This window comes from Mizuhopecten yessoensis, unplaced genomic scaffold (assembly GCF_002113885.1).
Source record: "Mizuhopecten yessoensis strain PY_sf001 unplaced genomic scaffold, ASM211388v2 scaffold11173, whole genome shotgun sequence".
Lineage (NCBI taxonomy): Eukaryota > Metazoa > Mollusca > Bivalvia > Pectinida > Pectinidae > Mizuhopecten > Mizuhopecten yessoensis.
In genome coordinates this window covers 1,294,238-1,316,919 of record NW_018408916.1, presented here as the reverse complement: position 1 = coordinate 1,316,919, position 22,682 = coordinate 1,294,238, and the positions used below count along the sequence as shown (strand labels likewise).

The 22,682-nt window shown below is 37.4% G+C and overlaps 2 protein-coding genes across 2 annotated transcripts; one reads left to right on the top strand and one right to left on the bottom strand.

Annotated features, from left to right (window-relative positions):
* Positions 1 to 2,379: 2,379 nt before the first annotated feature.
* Positions 2,380 to 11,915, top strand: LOC110467434 (neurotrypsin-like). The gene is made up of 7 exons (XM_021524598.1): positions 2,380 to 2,539; positions 3,655 to 3,793; positions 5,479 to 5,663; positions 8,793 to 8,931; positions 9,252 to 9,427; positions 10,251 to 10,389; positions 11,219 to 11,915. The coding sequence occupies exons 1-7, from the start codon at positions 2,425 to 2,427 to the stop codon at positions 11,451 to 11,453; spliced, it is 1,128 nt and encodes a 375-aa protein (XP_021380273.1). The 5' UTR covers positions 2,380 to 2,424; the 3' UTR covers positions 11,454 to 11,915.
* Positions 11,916 to 15,587: 3,672 nt separating this feature from the next.
* Positions 15,588 to 21,144, bottom strand: LOC110467468 (histidine N-acetyltransferase-like). The gene is made up of 5 exons (XM_021524656.1): positions 21,122 to 21,144; positions 20,671 to 20,783; positions 18,423 to 18,648; positions 17,701 to 17,928; positions 15,588 to 16,178 (listed from the first exon to the last, which is right to left on the bottom strand). The coding sequence occupies exons 3-5, from the start codon at positions 18,579 to 18,581 to the stop codon at positions 15,633 to 15,635; spliced, it is 933 nt and encodes a 310-aa protein (XP_021380331.1). The 5' UTR covers positions 18,582 to 18,648; positions 20,671 to 20,783; positions 21,122 to 21,144; the 3' UTR covers positions 15,588 to 15,632.
* Positions 21,145 to 22,682: the final 1,538 nt, after the last annotated feature.

Here is a 22,682-nt window from a genome sequence, read left to right as displayed (position 1 = left end):
TTCTTCTAGTTCTTCACCACGATGGTTTGGATATGCTATATTACACCCCCCTCCATGAATGGTATGTTAAGGAATGACTATTAAAACAGCTATTTATTACATGACATCATATTTTCCTACATTCTCATTGATTGAATCACAATCACGTGGAGGTCAGTGATGAGCGATTTTGTGGTGGTTTTCTTACATTTCATCTTGTTCAAAGGTAACAATTTCGTATTCAATGTAAGAATTAAGGACTTTTATTTCGTTAAATACGCGGTTATATGGACCTGGAAAATTATATCGACCTCAGCATCCTCTCCGGTTAATATCGACTTTTCTTGATAATACAACTGCATATCCACCTCTCCACAAGTTTATACCTTGTGATTTTGTATGTTAGAGGATGACTATCACACTAATGTGATATCTAGGCCAACGGGGATTCTACAGAGTGTATTTAGGGCCACACTCGGCAGAGGGGCTTGGTCCAGTGTAATAAGACTACAGCTGTAGTTTACTAAATATTTCATTGTTCTGGGCCTTTATATTTTACTCTTCCCACATACATTTTAAATATGAAATAAAAGATCAGGTGTGTTATTAAGACCACAGTTCAAAACAACAGGATCAATAGGATACTTGTCCATAAATATATATTTATTTCTACAAAAAAAGTGAATTTGACATATATCTACTTTCTGGAAGGGCTTATTGCAAGTTTTCTGTACACTGTTGAATTTATCAGGTTATCTGGTCTGTTTTCTGTAAAAAATGCAATACGTCCAAAAACATTTCACTAATTTGAAAAAGTATAATACCACCATGATCGGCAACCATATATTATTTGTACATGAAGTATTGTGTCAATGAGGGAAAATGTTAAATCAAACATATTTCAAAATTGATGTGTTTTTTTTCCTAATATCAAATATAATACCGGTAATACAATTTTACATTCATGAATAATTTACTCGCACGAGTGATACCGTCTGGATGGAGATAAAACGTTGGTATGGCGTGATGTACAGGATTTCTATCGGTATCCATTGCTAGCCTGTTTGCAACTTCCAAGTACGCGTAATTGAGCTGGATGCAATTTGGCCAAATTACACCGCTTTAGTTGTAGTTTCCATAAAGTGCTTTCTGTTTTTTAAACGACAAAACTGATATGAAAATGTGACCTAGATCGAAGTGTTTTTCCGGACCTCTGTTGGTATACCTTGGTACACAAAGCTATCCCGTTATATCCTATTTCTCAATTGTTGAGATTGCAAAGAAAATACCTGTCACATGGACAAATTCTTGCATAACTTAACTGCAATTAAAAAATATCCTTAAACTTATATTTAAATTAAACGTGTATATATTTCTGTATTTATTAATTACGACTTCTAGCAAAAGATACCCCAATCGTCGCGTTACTGATGAGATCGTGAACCTTTTCCCCAAACGACGAATTATTGATTGTTATAAAAAGGAGCAAGAAATCTAAAAAAAACACGCAATCACATGTACAACTACAAAGAGAAAACTGAACCAAGTAAGTGTGTTAAGCATGTAATTCTTTTTGACGGTCGTACAATAGAAATCGGTAAAAATAATAAGATATTTCCATATTTAAAAAACATCGACGGTTAAACTAAATTATGTCTTTATTGTTGTCTATAATTTGTCTCAAATTTAAAACAAGAAATTATCACATTGTGCTGACAAATATTCATGACTAGTCTGTGATCAAAGAGCACGGTCCCAATGAGGGTAGACGTCAACATCAGTGTTACTATAGAGAGGGGTTCTACCGTGATTTTCGGACATCATTTGGCTATTGGATGGAAATATCCATATTTTTTTTTTTTAAAGAAACGCTTTAATTTCCTCTGCTACCGTCACTAGTGAATTCCAATTCAAGCGTGCTATAGACCGCGAGAATTTCGCTAGACTTTGATGAGTATGACGTTTGGTTTTCTTCTTTTAACCCATCAACATATAGGGAATCAAATACTAAAATACACAAGAATACTTTTTTATCTCAATTTTTTGAAAGGAAAAATATACGGAAAAAAATCTGTTGAATTTAACGTATCTCGTAAACAGTATTTGATTTAAAAAAGAACAAATAACGGAGATCGTAGATACATGTGTACTAATGATGCGGTAATGCAGATTCATGTCGCGCATAATATATGATTATATCTCAAACAATGTAAATTGCAGCAGACGAGCTACTAGCTGAATAGATGGACTAGGTTTTTAAGTAAGGTCAGTTACTATGTCATTACATATATAGCGGATACTGCGATGATTATATCTGAAACGACATTACACAACAATGAAAATAATAACACACAATTGTCCCCCACTCCACAGCCAATCGGATCAGGTCACCCTCTCCTATATATATTGCGGACGATTGTTGCTCCGGCGTCCTAACATTTAGCAATGGAGGGCTACAGATTTATACTTGACGGGTTGTGTCTCTCGCTCTGTGTTTGGTTCGTAGGTTGCCACCCGGACCTCCGTGAGTTGATCTCGAAAAGAGGAAGAAATAAAGAAGGTATGTGATTTTGTCTCCTTTGCTCTCTTTGTAACCTTTTTACTTGACTACAAAGTCAAGGAGACATTTGTATGAACAATCTATGCACTGTCACCTTTTATCCCTCTGAAAAAAGTCGGCAGGATGTCCCATACAAAATTAAATCTTTGTGGTGTGGGTTTCCCCAAGTGATTGCGAACGAGACTATATTGATTTAAGGCACGGTCCACCCGAGGTCAAGGTCACCGTTGCATCTCTCTCATACAATTCAAACTTGGTATTTGGGTAGTCCAATATTCGATATAAAGTACATGTATTTATGTACAGATATGTGCCCGAGTTTCCTGCCCTTCTCCAACACAAATCCCCTGGCGGATCTTTTGTCTTTCTCTTTTCCAATTGGGCAGATATTGGACTTAATTTATTTAAATGCTCAAGCAACTTCATTTTAAGAACTAAAAAATGTTGTGATATTATGCAATTAGCTTGTAGGCAAATACTGCTACAAAGTCTGTAATAAAAATGAACTTTACTCTTAATCAATTGTCAAATTTGTTCAGACCGTCGTAAACGACAAATTGTTAGTAAACGAAATGCCCACTCGGGTCATGACACCTGAACAGTAGTTACTAGCTGGTAAAGAGTGATACAACGTATGAAAGTCGCAGGGATTAAGGGACAAAACGCTCAAACGACTTCTGCTGCAGAACAGATAACCTAATGTCATTAGGGTTTGAGAGTACCTTGCGACCACGGAGTGTTACGGTGTTTGTGAAAAAAATGGCCTTGCTCTGTTTTCAAGGTCACAGAGTGAAATATCTTTAAACACTCCGGCGATTCCATTTTAAGAATTAAAAATGACGAATCGTGTGATATATTGTCAAATAGCTGACAGGCTTGCATCTCCGCGAAATTCGAGAAAAACATTGACCATGACCAATATTCAAGGTCACAACGATCAAAGGTGAAGAGTCACGATATTTTGTCAATAGCTTGATGTATATAGGTAGTGTAAAGAAAAGATCACTTAAACGAGGTTGCATTTTCAGGACCCCTAGCGCCCCTTAGCTTCTTCTCTCGCATTAATTGCTGTTGTCTTTACTAGTTCATTTCTGCTTTGTCCGACTGATGCACAGGAAAAATACGTCTCGTGGGCGGCCGAACAGAGTATCAGGGTAGACTAGAGGTATTCCATGATGGACGCTGGGGGACAGTGTGTGACGACAACTTTGATCGATTCAGTGCACGAGTTGTTTGTAGACAGCTGGGACACAGGTATGTAGAACGACAGGTATATGTAGAACATGTGTAGAAAGACGGGATGTGTAGAAAAGATCCATCATCAACTAGGTACAGGATATGGTATACTTAATATAGGTAAGTCATGTGTACATACGCCGAGTCATGTGTATACAGTGACATACGTTGAATCATGTGTATACATGGACATACGTTGAATCATGTGTATATAGGGACATACGTTAAGTCATGTGTATACAGGGACATACGTTAAGTCATGTGTATAAAGGGACATACGTTAAGTCATGTGTATACAGGAACATAGTTAAGTCATGTGCATACAGGGACATACGTTAATTCATTGTAGATGGGGACATACGTTAAGTCATGTGTATGCAGGGACATACGTTAGTTCATGTGTATGCAGGGACATACTTAAGTCATGTGTATACAGGGATATACGTTAAGTCATGTGTATACAGGGACATACGTTAAGTCATGTGCATACAGGGACATACGTTAATTAATTGTAGATGGGGACATACGTTAAGTCATGTGCATACAGGGACATACGTTAATTCATTGTAGATGGGGACATACGTTAAGTCATGTGTATGCAGGGACATACGTTAAGTCATGTGTATACAGGGACATATGTTAAGTCATGTGTATACAGGGACATACGTGAAGTAACTGTATTAAGGGACATACGTTAAGTCATGTGCATACAGGGACATACGTTAAGTTATATGTACATACGTTAAGTTATGTGTAGATAGTGACATACGAGAAGTCATGTGTATACAGGGTCATTCATTAAGTCATGTGTATACAGGGATACGTTAAGTCATATGTATACAGGGACATACGTTAGGTCATGTGTATACAGGGACATACTTAGACAGGGACATGCGTTAAGTCGTGTGTATACTGGGACATACGTTGAATAATGTGTATACAGGGACATACGTAGATAGGGACATGCGTTAAGTCGTGTGTATACTGGGACATACGTTAAGTTTGTAACATATTATTTGGATATTATCAAATTTTAAAATATGAGCGCATTCATGAATAAAAAAAATCTAAATACAAAAAATCCATTTAACACAATCATTAATTACATAAATTAGCGCAATATGTAAAGCGCGAACGCGTTTACAGTGTACCAAAGTTTGATAAAGGTATATCATGTGTTGGCAGGGGTACACATGCATCGATGTACCTCTTCCCTGCTCCACACGCGAGTACTAGAGGTTCTGGGCAAATTCAGATAAAACCTATCGCAGCGACAGCGTAATGCAGGTTTACAAATATTTATGCGTTTCTTGTCATCATATAATAGTTTTGAAGAATCGCTGTGTTTATTCATTTTAGTTTAAGTATCAATAGTTTCGATAGAAGCACAAAAAACATTGAAGATGTTGGATGTATTTTTTGTTATTTTTTGAAGAATCTGTATATAGTATTATTTTAGTATTGTGAAGTCTTTTCCTAGCTATTGTGTCTGCGACACGACACAACCAAGGCGTGAGATACATTACTGAATACCGTTTAGCAACACGGATATACATCTTATATTATGAAACTGGAGATTTGTTCGAACCCTGTTGAGATGCGCATTAAATAATGTCATGCATAACAAATCGTGAATTTATCTGGAATGTTCTTATTGCACAAAACCTCACACATTATACGTGTATTTTTCTGTTGGTATAAAGCGGAGGTAAGGTGACCGAGTTTGCCTCTGGTATGTATGGTCCAGGAGAGGGTCCGACATGGATGGACAACGTGTCGTGTGAGGGCGGAGAGACCAGGCTCGTGGACTGTAACTTCCCTGGATGGGAAATTGAGGACTGCTCTCATTTTGAGGACGTGGGCATCAAGTGCGACCGAGTGGAAGAAGGTTCGAATGCATGATGTTTGAGTTTTCAGTTTGCTAAGTCGTTTAAGGGTTCGGCAAACTCTTCCCTCGTCCTCGAAATCCCAGGGGTCATGCTGTATTACGTTCTCTTTAGTGAGCGTAACTCCTGGAATTTTGGTGATACATGATATTATATTTTTGTAAAAAAATATATATATGTTTTTGGTCTTTGAGCTTTGACATTCTTGTGAGTATTTAGTATGTGTGTTTCGTTATCTTTGAAAAGCTTTTGGCATGGCAACGCATCGATATTTCATCTAGGCTAATGAATATGGTACGGAAACAACATGTAAAATGGCAGGTGGACTGGAAATTATTGAGTTTAACTAGGCTGCAACATGTCAGAGTTTGTCGGTTTTTATGATCGTTTACTGAATAATGAAGTGAAACGGATTAGATGGTTAATAAAGACAATATGAGAATATCTAGATTTTAAGATTTAGATATCGCAGATGATATTGAATCTGTTTCCCAGTACGAGAAGACGTACCCGATAGACATAGGAAAGTCTAAAACAGAAGACTCATAATCAGCAAAGGCAATACAATATAAACTCAGCTGAGACAGCAATGAAATATCAGGACAGATCGGAGAATCGTCAAAAATGTGGTCAAATTTACCCACCTTGGAGCGAAAGTACCCAAAACAATAATATCAAAGAAAGAATTAGGAAAGGCAAAATACATCTAAAATAAGATCTGGAAGAGCAGACAGCGTAATTCAATACAAATTGTGTGTTTTTTTTCAAATCAACTGCTATTGCTGTGCTATTATAAGGGCCCCGTATCGGAGATACGGGTGCCCTAATTTAATCACTCTCAGTCTGTAGCTTTGGTATTTATTGACCGATTTACATGAAACTTGGCCAAGATGTTCAGTTAAAAAAATAAACACTTTGGTAAAAAGTCAATGATCAAGGTGATTAAGTTCAAACGTCCAGGTCAAATTTTGCATCTTTTCACTAATGAACATTTTGTTATGACTTGATGAAGCAAAGTTGACCAGAATCAAACAAGAAGTCAACTGACAAAAGGTAAAGGTATTCGGGTCAGAGGTCAAAGTCAAGGTCAAATTTTGTAGCTTTTCACTAATGAGCATTTTAATGTATTATGAAGCAAAATTGGTCGGAATTAAACAAAGAGACACACTGAGGTAAAAAGTCAATGTCAAATGTCAATGTCATTAGGTTCAAAGGTCAAGGTCACATTTTGCTGATGAACATTTTGTTATGACATGATAAAGCAAAGTCCATAAGTATTAATCAAGAAGTCTACTGATTAAAGATCAAAGTCATCGTGTAAGAGGTCAAAGTTACTAGGTCAAAGGTCAAGGTCAAATTTTGAAGCTTTTCACTAATGAGCATTTTTATGACATTATGAAGCAATGTTGGTCGGAATTAAACAAAGAGTCAACTGACCAAAGGTCAAGATCACTTGATCAAAGGTCAAGGTCATATTTTGTATCTCTTTATTGATGAACATTTTGTTATGACACTATGAAGCAATATTGGTCAGAATGAAACAAGGAAACAACTGTCCGAAGGTCAAGGTCATTGGGTCAAAGGTCAAAGTTAGATTTTGTATCTTTTCACTGGTGAACATATCGTTATGACACTTTGAAGCAATGTTGGTCAGCATTGAACAAAAAGAGGTCAAGGTCACTGGGTCAAAGGTCAAGGTCAAATTTTGTATCTTTTCACTGATGAACATTTTGTTATGACATTATGAAGCAAAGTTGGTCGGAATTAAACAAAGTCAACTGACCAAAGGTCAAGATCACTTGATCAAAGGTCAAGGTCATATTTTGTATCTCTTTATTGATGAACATTTTGTTATGACACTATGAAGCAATATTGGTCAGAATGAAACAAGGAAACAACTGCCTAAAGGTCAAGGTCATTGGGTCAAAGGTCAAAGTTAGATTTTGTATCTTTTCACTGGTGAACATTTCGTTATGACACTTTGAAGCAATGTTGGTCAGAATTGAACAAGGAGTCAATTGACAAAAAGAGGTCAAGGTCACTGGGTCAAAGGTCAAGGTCAACTTTTGTATATTTTCACTGATGAACATTTTGTTATGACATTATGAAGCAAAGTTGGTCGGAATTTAACAAGGAGTCAACTGACTTAAGGTCATGGTCAATGGGTCAATGTCAAAGTCAAATATCGTATTTTTTTACTGATGAACATTTTTATTATGTTATTATGAAGCAAAGTTGTTCAGAACTTAACACGGAGTCAATTGACTGAAGGTCCAGGTTACGGGGTCCAAAGGGTTAAAGTCAATCTCAAGTTTTGTATTTTTCACTGATATTATGAAGCAAAGTTGGTCGGAATTAAAGAATAAGTCAACAGACCAAAGATCAGGGTCACTGGGTTAAAGGTCAAGGTCATTTGGGTCCAAAGGTCATAAAAAAGTGGATCTCTGACTGTGACCCTGGCTGTTGATGGAGGAGGTATTCAACGTGAAATAATACAAATCAAAGCTATTTACATTTCTGTTAGCCCAGCAAATATGGAGGTGGAAGGAAACAAGACTCGCATCATAGTACATGTAAAATGTATATTTTGCTTCCTTGCGATTCTTTTTGAAGTCCAAATGTCAAACGTCAAGCTCAGCTTAATGGGCAGATTGCTTCTTGATGATTATGGGGGATATATTGCCAGAAGACGGGGCCCTTACTGACATGTCAGTGTTCTAGTTTGTATGCGAAACATGGATGTTGACCAAAACGTATTTTGTGTACTTGAGCCTCAATAGAATCTTGAGAAATACTGGCAAATGTGACTAGGAAAGGAGAGGAGAATATAGAAGTGGCATGGACCAACACTGAGGATAGGTACAAATAAATCATTGAACATAACATTGACTGGGAAGATATCAAAGTCGGCAAAGAGAAACTTGGAGACTAAAGTTGGTGAATGAGACTATTGTGATTGACACCTGATTACTGTTACAGCAGAGGTTTTAGAGAATACAAAGTAAACATAGTCGCAGCTTTGTTAAAGCCTGCCTTTAAGATCGAGATCATCTGGTTATAACTCTCGTACGATGAACATTTAATTCATATACATGGTAAAGTTTACTATTTTTACGCCTCCATATTTCTAGGAAAGCTGCGGTTAACCGGCGGTGCTACTCCCCTCCAAGGCCGTCTGGAAATCGTCCATGACGAGCGTTGGGGCTCTGTATGTGATGATGGATGGACTCAGGTGAATTCTCGTGTCGTGTGCAGTCAACTAGGTTACAGGTAAGTATGTGAACGGTTACGGCCATCTTTGCTTGTTTTACTGGCAACATAACGAGATAAAAAGTAGGGTTGATAAAGACTGTCACACTAATGTAAGATAAGTTGAATTCAGACAGCGTTCGATGTGTGATACAATGTTGATTGAACGAGACAAAATCGATGTGAATGCGTAAATCTAACATCAGCCTCATTTTATTTGCATTACCAATGAGAGCCAAGCATCATACACTCATGTCCTGGTTTAGTTCACTTTAACATTCTTGACACCCATAAAACAATGTAATCTTCCTCGATTTTCATATGGTATGTCTCGACTTCAGCGGAGGGACTGTCTATGAAGCCTCCGATGGTAGCGGGACAGGTCCTATATGGATGGATGACGTGGCGTGTCGGGGTGACGAGGACAGCCTGATGGACTGTAACTTTCCGGGATGGAAACTCGAGGACTGCTCGCATTTTGAGGACCTGATGATTGCCTGTGATCCTCTCGAAGAAGGCAGGTGTAGTGAGGATGTATAATTGTAATTTTTCTGTCGAGGACATCTCGATTCTTAAGATAGACTTGTCGACCAATAAATTATGTAGCAATTTTTTTTTTGCTGAAAATGATCATACTCATTAATCAAAAACCGTCGGTACTTCCGTAAACGACCATTTTCTCGTTTACGGTAAGTGCCGATGGTTCCCGATTACGTCAAAAGCGAATAAGACGTACATAACCTAAAATAAGTTTAACCTGAGAATATTTAAGGTTTGATGGTCGACATCGATATATCATTTCCGACTGTGGGATCCCATTGTCTGCCACGTTTAGAGACGTGTTGTCCGTTTCTTAGCGACCGACACCATACTTTTCGCCAATTTTACGTCAGATGACCTAAAAAGGACAGCATTAAAGTAGTTCATACTATTTTGTTCGGTACCTTTGTACATATTGTATATGTTAATCGTGAATGTCTCGTTTTATCCCGTTCGTAAAATTAAGGGGATATTTTTGTATGTCGGTTCTGATACAATAACATTTCATACACACTCGTGTTGGTCTCGTTATACACATTGGGATTGGTGCAATGCATGGATGAGTTTGGGTAGCGCATATATACTTTGGATTCGAGCTCGGACAAAAATACACGATACCTTTCAGTCGTGACTACCGTAGGCATACGCGAAATTCCAGGGCTTGCGCTCTTAGAGAACGTAAGTGTGCGTAAACCCTGGAATTTTGAAAATACTGTGTATATTGTAACTGACCGCCGGTCCATGTCCATGATGTCAGTAGCTAGACTGGCGTGTGCGATTAGATGATCTTTCATTAACAGGAACCGTTCGACTGGTCAGTGGTCAAAATGAACAAGAGGGTAGGGTCGAAATTGTCCACAACGGAAAATGGGGAACCATCTGTGACGACGACTTTGACGAGAACGACGCCCAGGTCGTATGTCGACAACTAGGATACAGGTAAATCGATATTGACCTGCATCGTTTGGCTTTATGATAAAGTGATACCACCACCTGTTTCATTTACACTGATGAAGTGTGTGACAGGGTTAAATTATGGGCATTCGAAGAGTAAAGTGCACAAGTTTAAACATGGAAATAACAAACCGACACGGATAACCAAATAATCATACATTAAAGCAGTAAATTCGAGATATGTATTTATGAAAATATGTACCATATGTATATAAGTATCGAAGTGATTATGCAGGTTATTGAGCCTCGTGATTTGGTTTGTAGTGATTTTGTTGTCACTACCAGAGCTCTCGGTGTGAGGAAGTGGTATCCCGTAGATTTGACCTAGATTGAAACGGCGGGTGTCGTCATTAAAGCAAAAGACGCTTATCCTTCTGGAATGCCTGGGCCCGTATACTTATAAAACCGTTCTCATGCTCTAGCGTGCATTTTGTGCTCGAGCCGAATTTCTATTCTGTGATAATTACTATTGATCATCTTATTTTGTCAATGATTTGGGGAAAAATGAAGAGAATACTGTTCAGTATTAAGGTTTGACTTTTTAATCATTCGGCAGCGAGTTACAAGAAAGTTGGTTTGATCACAAGATCTATGCCTGAGCATGAGAACGGTTTCATACGGCCCTGGTCTTAATTTTGAACTTTTTAAAGATTTTTCGTTTAAATCTTTCCTTTGTTCATATTTTGCCATAGTTTGTCGATTTTGTGTTAAAATCTTGATTTTATTGACACTTTTGCATTGTCTTGTTGTTTTTTGACTTGACTGACAACAATATTGGATTGTAAGGAAATATTCGTTTGGTTTTTATATATAGTGGTGGCAGTGTTGCCAGGGAAGCAGCCTTCGGAAGAGGGAAGGGTCCCATTTGGATGGACCAGGTCACGTGTTCAGGAAATGAACAACGATTGACGGAATGTGAATACCCCGGATGGAGGCAAGAGGACTGCTCCCATTGGGAGGATGTTGGAGTGGTGTGTATCCCAGTGTTAACTGTACCCGAGGAAGAAGAGGATAGGAACGAGGTGGAATCCAACAATTCACCGATCTAATTTGATTATAAGAGAGGGACACTACTCCTTGGGGGTATACTATGCCTATTTCCGCTTAACAGTGTTATTTCCGTGATTTTCACGATGTGATGAAATTATATATAATGGTCGACCAACAGACGTAGGATGAAGGAGACTACCCAGTGTATATAACACATTGGATGTGTTCAGTTACCCCAACAAAACGTAGCACAGGAAACACGATTCTGCAGATCCCCAACACAAGTCGTTTTGAAGGCGGTGTACGATGCGATGGGCAGGTCTATTTTTCTCTCTGAACCGGTACAGGCAGCTTTTCGGGATATTTTCAACCCTCGAAACCAAGATGACAATACTTTACACACCTAACAATATTGAAACCCCACGTTGAGACAAAGATAATACATATACTTGGAATCATACAGTAACTGTCATGTTACTGCTCCGCCTCCGATTTAAATATGAAAATAAAGACAATATCAGCAGGCATTTGTTATTTTTTATCTATATTTTACATTATAATTTATGAATGGCGTTTCCCAAGAACGACCTCAGCAGAGTTAACGGCTTGTAAGATATTATAACATAGAACTCTAACTAGAATAGTGAAACGTGTTTAATTCGACATCCCGAGTGACAACATATTGGCCAGATTATATTGGTTTCGGATAAGAAATATTTCAAATACAGATTTGTTATAAAATCATCAGGTGTTTTTCCTATTCAAACGAACATTTGCATCATGAGATAATTACCTGAATTTGTTCTCATAACATTCTCAATTATTTCCGATGCACAATTTCCAAGATGTTACAAATTATTCAAAAGAAATTATTTTGATAATTCAATGTAAAATGTGCAAATGCATGAAATATAGAAGAAAGAAAAAACTACTGTGACCTTTAAAGATCATTACTGTTTTCAGGGTTTGTCCGGCGTTGGCCTCGAGATTTTAACCACAGGCAATTATTGAGAAAATAATCCTTACGACATGTTAGTCGTTTATATGTTATAAGTTGTCTTAATGCTGTGCGCCCTCTCCTAACCAATTTGTGACAGTGATTTTCAGGATTTCATGTAACTGATAGTTGTAAACTTTAAAGTTTTACGCGGAATATTATTACTTCGTGTCAAACTAATGAGGGTAAATTTAAAACGCGTTTTCTTCGTCAGATGCTCCATGTGCACATACTGTAGACCGGAAAGTTCGCCGCAGTTTAACTTTCGCCCCTTTCGTCCCTTTCGCCTTCCGATCTGAGGGCGAATTCAACATGACGGCGAAAATTTAAAAAGAAATGACGTATACGACGGCACATGTTTTGTCACTATTTCGTCTACACTGAGGCAGATACCGTATGTGATGCAATTGGGGTCCAGTATGATCCAATGTTGGCGATGTAGAGCGAATACAACACTGGGCGAATAATGACTCTGTCGGTGAAGGGCGAAAGATTCCCAGTATACAGTATATATTTGGCAGTCCTGGCGATTTCGATAAACTCGAGCAGGTCGAAGCTATGTCAATTTGGAAAAAAAAGTCAAAAAGGTCCCAACCGAGGCAAACCATTTAGTTGTGAGTCTGTTTTCAGCGCTTAATGTCATTTCACAAAGCAGATTCGGTCCAATTCCAACACATGTGCAACGAGAAGCTTACCACGGGAAAATTTACTAACCTCGACGACCCAATCAAAACTTTCACTGAAACACTCAATTCTATTGCCCAAAAGACAATTCCAAAATCCTCCCCAAAACCTACGAAGAATTTTTTAAAACACGCAATAATCGGGCAGCTGCTCTAAGACGCTACTTGAATTGCCCAACCGCTTCAAACTACAGTGATTTATAAATTTGGCGGGCAAAGGCTCGGCGATTAATTAAAATTGACAAAAGAAACAGCTGGAGAGAATATGTATCCAAGGTATCATCAAACACATCCTTCAAAAAAGTGGGGGGAAAAATTGTCAGCATCCTCCCACCTTATTAATAAAAACAAAAACAAAATCGTCAAAGTCTGAAATTGCCGATGCATTTGCAAAAAAACATGGCTAAAAACTCATCCCCTTTAAACCACTCCCAAAAATTCCAGTCTTTAAAGATAAAATATATTTAAAATCATCAAACAAAGAAAGTAACAATGAACCATTTACCCTACCACAACTTGTTGATTCGCTTGGAAAATCAAAGGACTCTGCTTCAGGTCCAGATGATATTCCATATCAATTTCTCAAACACCTACCGGACTCGTCACTAAGATGCCTTCTTTACATATCCAACCACGTTTACGCTTCCGGAAGGAATCCAGATTCGTGGGAGAACTCCACAATTATACCTATCCCAAAACTGGGAAAGGATGCTACTGACCCAAACAACTATCGTCGTAATTCTCTGACTAGTTGCGTATGTAAAACTTTAGAACGAATGATAAACACAAGACTGGTATTGTTTCCTGAGGCTAACGATATAATATCCCCTCTTCAAAGTGGTTTTATAAACAGGAGAGGGACAAATGACCATCTCATCAGACTCCGACATTCATTCGAGAGGCTTTCCCAAGGAAGGAGCACCTTGTTGCCGTGTTCTTTGATCTTGAGAAGGCCTATGCTACTACATGGCAATATGGCATCATGAAAGATCTTCACGACCTTGGCGTTCGTGGAAACCTCCTCAATTTTAAATCTAATTACATATCAGATAAACACTTCAAAGACTTTGTTGGTTCAACTTTTTCGGAAACGTCTAAACATGAAATTGGAGTCCCACAGGGTGGAATCCTATCAGTCACCCTGTTTGGTCTTAAAATCAATGATATAGTCAAATGTCTTGGTCAGTCAACAGAAGGGTCGTTATTCGTGGATGATTTTTTGATCTGTTACAGATCTAAGAACATGCACACGATAAAACGACAACTTAAACAGAGTTTCAACAAACAACAAAATTGGGCAGACGAAAACAGCTTCAGATTCTCTAAATCAAAAACTGTGTGCATGCATTTCTGTCAAAAACGAAAAGCACACAATGACGCAAATCTTACACTTGATGGCACTAGATTTCCTGTTGTTGAACAGACTAAATTTCTCGGCCTCATTTTTTATTCGAAATCTCTTTCATACCATATATAAAGTATCTGAAGGAGAAGTGTTCCAATGCGTTAAACATTATACGAGTCCTTTCTCATACTGATTGGGGAGCGGACCGCGAAATGTGTTTGCGCCTATACAGATAACTTATTCGAACAAAACTGGATTATGGTTCTATGGTATACGGCGCGCAATTCTTACCTGCAGATTGCTAGACCCAATCCATAACCAAAGGCTACGTCTAGCCCTTGGAGGTTTTCGAACAACACCTGTAAAACGCCTGTACGTGGAAGCGAATGAACCATCCTTTTATGAGAGAAGGGAAAAACTTTTACAGTTTGCAGCTCAATTAAAATCAAACCCTAAAAATCCTGCTTTCGACCAAGTATTCAACCCAAAATACCAAAACATATTTACGCAAAACCCAAAACTTCTGCCAACATTTAGTATCCAAATTTCAACTTTCCTGCAAGAACTCAACAAAAAGTTTCCTTTCGGGAATGCATTTCGAGTTACCCTTCTCATACACAACTTTACACCGATGGTTCCAAAGAAGGTGAGAAAGTGGCCGCAGCCTGCTGTTCCGCTAATTCTTGCACTTCTGTTCGCCTACCAGACGGCGCCTCCATCTTTTCTGCCGAAGCATGTGCCATTAGTTTGGCCCTCGACCATATCGATGAATACCGTGTTGAAAAGGCAATCATTTGTTCAGACTCTCTATCTGTCTAACAAAGTTTACAGTTACGGGATTCTAAAAGCACGCTCGAACAAAACATTGCTTTTCAAATATATCGTATCTTAAAAAACATCTAAAAATAACTTTACTATTGATTCCGAGCCATGTCGGAATTAAAAGAAATAAATTTGTTGACAGGGAAGCAAAAGATGCGTTAAAATCTCGGAACAAACAAATATCAAACTACTATATACAGATTTTAAACCTATTTTTCGTACAGCCATTCAAAATTCAAAAAGATATATCTTTGATAAACAACGTCAAATTGTTTGAAAAAGCAAATGAAAGTAATACGAGAAAACATCATCAAGTTTATATTAAGAAAGAGTTCAATGTCCAAAGACAAAAAAGCCAGTTTGCTGGAAACGTTCATGTTATATTTAATACTTAAATCGTGAGTTCCTCAACTGCATACATTATAGTCGAGTGAAATTTATCAGACGCTGTCATTCCAAACTGCTGCATGGTTTTCGTAATAATGTCTAGATCATGTCTGCCTTGTTCATAGTGTATTACAAAATTAATGTTCTCATGTTCAAACGTAGAGCATTTTCTGAGATGTTCCGCCATGTGACATGAAAACAATTGTTCTGTCAAACTTCCATATATTTCTATATTGTATCGAATTCCGTTAGGTACTGTGTAACTAACTGCCAGTGTCATGAGTTCGAGCCTGACCGATTCCCCATTTTTACAGTCGCTGCCTAAAATGAGACAAAAGTCGTTGAAGAAATAATCGACATTAGTGGCTAACAGACGATACGGTACCCAGTCAGCAATAATTCTTCCTTGAGGAAACAATCTGTCCGTGTCTGTTTTTGATGACAGTAGTTTTTGCATGTCCGCCTTGTTCAGGATCCTGATTTGTGTATTAGTAACGGTAGGGAGAGAAGGGGCGACCTTTGACACCAGCCCTTGATAGAACAAGATCGCCTGAAAACGAAAACAAAACTTGTAGGGAAACACAAATGTAGCCTTTCCTAATTACCTTAAAACAATATTAGAGCGTACGAAAAACTTTCTCTTATTTGAAATTTTGAAAAGAAATGAATGCCTATCTCATATCTACGAATGGAAATACAGTGCATTGTACTGTAGTAAACATACAAACATGTCACTAGTTATTTAAAACTTCTACTTCTTAAGTGACGAACTGTCGATCATTTAGTTTATGTGAAGAACTGGATTAACTACGTAAATACAAGAGTACTGCTGCCATATATATTTTAGGACATTACTAGAAGAAACTTAATGATACCGAGACGCGGGATATGCTACAATCGTTTTAACATACCTTTTATATCGAACCGCCAACGAGAACTTGTTGAAATGTTGTTTATATTTAGAGAGTGTGAAGCTGCTTATAAACCGAAAGTGAGTTGCCGATTGGAATGTAATGTAAAGCTAGGCCTTGAAAAAGAGCTTCTGTGTCTATTTATAAGCTAGATGATAAAATCATAAGAATGTTGCTGATATTTAAATATTATCTACAAGTTTAATTATACATGAAATGTTATAGATTGATAGTACTAATCATTAGAATTATCTTTCTAGCTTTATCGCGCCATTTTTGTGTAACATTACGCATGTCGTCTGCTATTCTTGCGAAACCGAAAGTGTTTGTCCTTTTTATTAGTTTTGTGTTTAAGCTTGTCCTTATTGTTGTAATCACTTTTAATAATAATAATAAGAATAAGGACAGAAAGAGGATACATGTTAGGTATTGTAACTTTGTAAATACTAGATTTATAATGCGAGAGGGTGAGGAACTTTTTTTGAGAGTTGATGTGAGAAGCGATTCGATTGGTTGAGATGGACCATGTGATCATGTGAGAAAGGTATAAAAGGAGGCGCAAAAGACGTTCATGTCAGACAATCTTGTAGCTTTGGCCACGACAATATTATTCCTAAACCTTCAATAATGTAGCAACGCTTTATCAAAGGGAGATAACTTCTAATTCTAGGGAGATAAATTTACTCTTAGGTATGTAGATAGTTGAGCTATTCTGTTTCTCTATTGAAATATTTGATTACTTTTAAAATAGATTAGTAGTACTATACTGTAGTACTAGGCTAATACTGTATTACCGTTACCATAATGATATAGTGTAAAGTAACTGCTACAGATATTGTATCAAATGCTAAGCCTATTTTCTTGTTAAACCACACAAGTTATTCCATATTTGAAGTTTTATGCAGTACATTATTGTCTCCCACCACACTGACCTCTGACAGTATGAGAGCATGATGTTTGAGAGAGTTGCAGCACCTCTGTACAAATTTATGACTGACAACATGATGTGTAAAAAAGACAAGTGAACTGTTTTTATTGTGTTTGTGAAGTAACTCTAATTGATGACCACATCAGACCAAGGTCAGGCCTGCTACAGTACTTTTAAAATGTATGGTCTTGTAATTTGTTTTAATACAAATTACAATGAAACATTTAAGCTACCTTCTGTAGTACGAGAGTGGCCTTTCCTTGCTCTACTTTCTTTAGTAGAGTTTTATTGCCGAATGTGAACACTTTGCGTTTGAGCCTTAGATTTCCTGCAATTTCCTGAGAGATGAAGTCTCCCAGGCGATTGACCATCCCTCTACCTTCGTAACCTTTCCGGACACGTAGTGCCCGTGTGAGCATGGTCTCCCCGTCATCAATGAAAGCATCACATCGGAACGCTACCTACAGGCGAAACGTAAACAACCGTGCATCAACATACAGCAATTGCAATTATGAGTTTAACTGCTCGTACAAAACAATCAATAGCAGAATACAAATGTAGAAAGACGTCTAAATATACATATCTGGTAATTATAATTATCTCGCAGTCCTGTTTCTTTCCTTTTATTTGTGTTATGTAGTGTTTGTTTGATCCAGTTTCCACATTATTAAAACATCTTCGGTCGACCGTGAAGAAAAGATGGATGTTAACTTTTAACTTTTGGTTTAGAAATAAATTATGCACAATACTTGTATTATCTGCGGTAAGCTTTGTTGGAATATTCTTGTTTAAGCTTCTAATAAACTATAATAGTAAAATTGTTACAATTATTCACTATTCTTCTTTCTAAAACAAAATTAAATTGTTTTTTTCGCCCAGAAGTATGGAATAAAGATACCTATTACACCTTTTGTAGGATGTTTCCGATTAGTACTTGGTGACAGTTTTGACTTACCATCGTTTTATTCACAGTCAAGGCATACCCGACGTGATTGGTCATCATGGACCGATACAGTGCTGGTAGGTAGTCCAGGCCATCATATACGTCATCACGGATATCCATGACGTCATCATAGTCCTCAATGTTAACTTGTCGACATTCAATAAGGTCCATGCTAGCTTGTTCAACGGTTTAACTTTTTTCAGTAAATCACCATATCAAACCACCTTAACGTTGTTTTCCTGCAATTAACGTATCATTTATAATACGACATGACGTAAATGTGTGTGAAAATCAAATACTAAATGAGGTTATCATTTTTCATTTATATAGTCACCTTTCACGTAACAGGGTGATATAATCTGCTGTGGGTTGTTTAGTCCCCGATGTTTGCTGTAACCTTGATGGCCACAGTTATCTCTCTAGAGTAGTGACACGGTTAAGGATATACATATGCAGGTAGGGCGTAATAATTGCAATTGCTGCCCCCCAATTGCATGATCGTAAGAGGCGACTAAATTCGGGACCTTATCGTTTCTCTTCTTTCTAAATAACTTTCTTTTTCCTAATGTCTCCCTTGACAAAGCCTCTCTTTTGGCCATTTGTTGAGCGTTCGCCCCTGTGAGGAAGGCTTTGGGTTCTGTCCCCTGGCCGAGACATACCAAAGTCTTTGAAAATGGTTGTTTCTACTCCTGCTTAACGCTCAGCACATTAGGAGTGGGACGACTGGTTCGCCCGTTGTCAGTATAATGTGGCTGGGTGGGGCGTCCTGCTGGGTGTCTTTGGCAGTATGTTTCAGTGAGGTAGCACTATACAGTCGGCATCAGTTTCGCGCTATCACAAGGAGACAAACACGAACATATCGCAGCCTCCCAAAACACACACACATACACTACACACATGCATCTTGCACACAGGGGAGGCCGTCCTTAAATGACGTTAGATGTTAATAGGACGTTAAACAAAATAAAACCAAACCAAACCATGTGTAGAATTTTAAATTCGTAATCAATGGTGTTAAAGCACATGCCCCTTTTTGTAACAGTAGTTAAAAATATTTGAATTTCCAACTATTTTGCACCTAGCAACAGCTGTATTTTAAAGGTGCAATCACACACATATATATATATATATGTGTGTGTGTGTGTGTGTGTGTGTGTGTGCATTCAGCTATAAATTCAGAGAACTGCGGGTGGACGACATCGTGAATGTTACCAGTTACTCTCTAATAGCCGATTACATTTATCAATGGTATTAGTACAGACTTAATAAGCCATAACGTCGATATTTAGTATATCAATCATTTCTCATATTTCTAATGATATTATGTTATGTAATCAACGCAGCTTTTTATATGGTTCAGATGCTATAGGTCCGAATGTTGTCATTTTAGTCTTGTATAACGTATTGATGCAAGTCAAATTAAAACGACGGGATTCATCATATCTTGTATGTTTATCGAACGACCTTTTGTAAAGTGCAGTTTAATCTTGACTGAAGTGGTATTTTGTGAACATGGCTAAGTACAGCTTTGTATGCATACGTTAAAAAAGATGATGCATTAGAGTCTATAACAAAACCATACATAAATTCTAAAAAAAATACCACCCTGTATGAATGATAACCACATGATCGATATATATATTTATCAATTTTGTTAAGGAAAAGAATAAAAGGAACCGATCATATAAATTGATCAATATTTAACCGATATTTTGTGTTTACAAATACCGGTATATCACTGTATATGTACACCTTTGAACAACTATATCAGTAGAGGACACATGTATATGTATATAACCGTTATCTTTTTGTTACATAATAGTCGTCATGAAAAAAACAGAATGGTCGTTTATCGCGGTACATGTATTAACAATTGGTCACGGGACAAACGGCTAGAGAGTTTCATTATTGTGACTATGGGGATGATTATAGACGACGTTCAAAGCGGATAAAAATAGCTGTCCTACAGATTTTTCTATACAACGTATTTTATACATTATCAATACGATAAGATGTTCTCTGACTTTCGGAATTAGTGCACAATAAACATTAAAATCAACAGTATGTAAAATGAATTTAAATAAATAATCGGTTATGTCATAATAACTTCTTTAGAAATACATGTACAATGCATATATATATATACAATGCATATATATATATATACATATATGTGTTATATCTACCGGACAATGAAAATGTAATATGTTTTAGTATATATACATTGAAAGGTGATTTTGAACGAATACAACATGACGTACCTTGTTTGTTTGTTGTTTTATGGAGGCGGACTTTTTCCCACAGTGCAACATTCAAGATGGTGGGCTCCTGTTAAAGGAATGTATTCCCACCGAGACACATGACATTCCTAATCTGCAAAAAAATGTGCTCTGTGAAAGTATCACTTGCATGACAAGGTTTCGGTTACGTAGAATGAAGTTCCACTTTGATAGCAGGAAAATGCAACACATCCTTCACTAATTCCATACCAAATCATCAGCATATATTCTCACAATTCAATACCCTCAATTTATATAAGATATCTTGTTTGATAAGCGAAACAATGTGGCCAGCAATATCAATATTTACGCGGTCTATGTCAATTATGATAATTTACGATAAACACATTTACATTTACTTTTCCTTTATCTATCTTATCGTAATCTGTTTAGTTTACGAAAGGGTCGATCTTTGAAACGTTTGAATATTACCCTCTGTTGTCTAGTTTGATATATTATACCAAATATATGGTGGTCGGTTAGGGCCAAATAACAAATATCGTGATTTCGCTCCCTCGACATAAAGACACAAATGAGAAAACACGACGGAGAGTAAGCAATTGTTATCTCGCTAAGGGCGAGGGGACGAGACTTACCCACTAAGGGCCATATTTGTAATTTTGTCCTTTCCGGCCACCATACAAAGCCAATTGGTTCTACCCTTCTTTAGGATCAGATCGGCCCGCCCATCTACCGATCTCATCAGAACTCTGGGGTGACTTACAGGTTATGCCTTCGGTTTTTGTGGTTTTTTTTGTCTGCTAGTCAATTTTTAGTTTTTTCCCCAAATTATTTTTATTGGACAGATATAAATAGCAGACTGGCAGTATCGCATCATAGCAGCTCGTACACCATCCCGCTGCAACCGGCACGCAGGACTGCAACTGTTTATTGACAGTCACATCATCAACTTGAATTACTTATCTTTATCGTTAGCCTACCATGTCAGTTCACAACTAAAACAAAATAATCTAAGTGAACCTGGTAACAACTATTTCCTCCATTCGAATATGAACGACGGTTACCTTCGGTTTTTGTGTTTTTTTGTTTGCTAGCCAATTTTTATTTTTTTCCCAAATTATTTTTATTAGACAGATATAAATAGCAGGCTTTCAGTATCGCATCATATAGCAGCTCGTACACCATCCCGCTGCAACCGGCACGCAGGACTGCAACTGTTTATTGACAGTCACATCATCAACTTGAATTACTTATCTTTATCGTTAGCCTACCATGTCAGTTCACAACTAAAACAAAATAAACTAAGTGAACTTTGTAACAACTATTTCCTCCATTCGAAAATGAACGACGGTTACCTCTTGAATATCCTTCTGCTCGTTTACATGTCCGGTCACAAATGATGACTGTTGCACAATATAAAGGTTGCATGCACTTAGCAGTTGCTGGTATTGAGGCATAATTGTCATCATTTGTAAACAGGCATTATGTACCTCACGCCTCTACCGACCACCGGGATCTAGTTTGTAAATGAGGTCAGGCCTGTGGCAGATTTAAAAAAATATATAAATTTCAGAAAGATAGCTCTAAATGCCTCAATTGATGTTGGTGCATATATTTTGTTTTACTAGATAAAGAGGGACGCAATGAGGTGGTGGTATTCATGTTGTGTATGCCAATTTCTGTCTACGTAGTATATATTTCTCTTACATGGTGTTTATTTTGTCATTTTATTGTGAACCAATATAACGTAGATTTTCTCTACAAATATGTGTTAAGGGATTGAGGTGAGGGTAATAACTAAAGCGTTTACTAATGTAATTGTTTATGATGATCTGTCGATTTGTAAGTAAAGCTGATCTTGTCGAGAATTGTATTATTGTCTGCTGTTTAGTGTTTGGGTTTTCTATCAATGACATACTAGAGAGGTATAAGTTTATCTTATTTGATAGCATGCATCTATTTCAAGAGTGGGATGTAATGTAACGAAGGTTATTTATCTAGGTCATTTAAAAATGAAACAAGGTTAGCACGA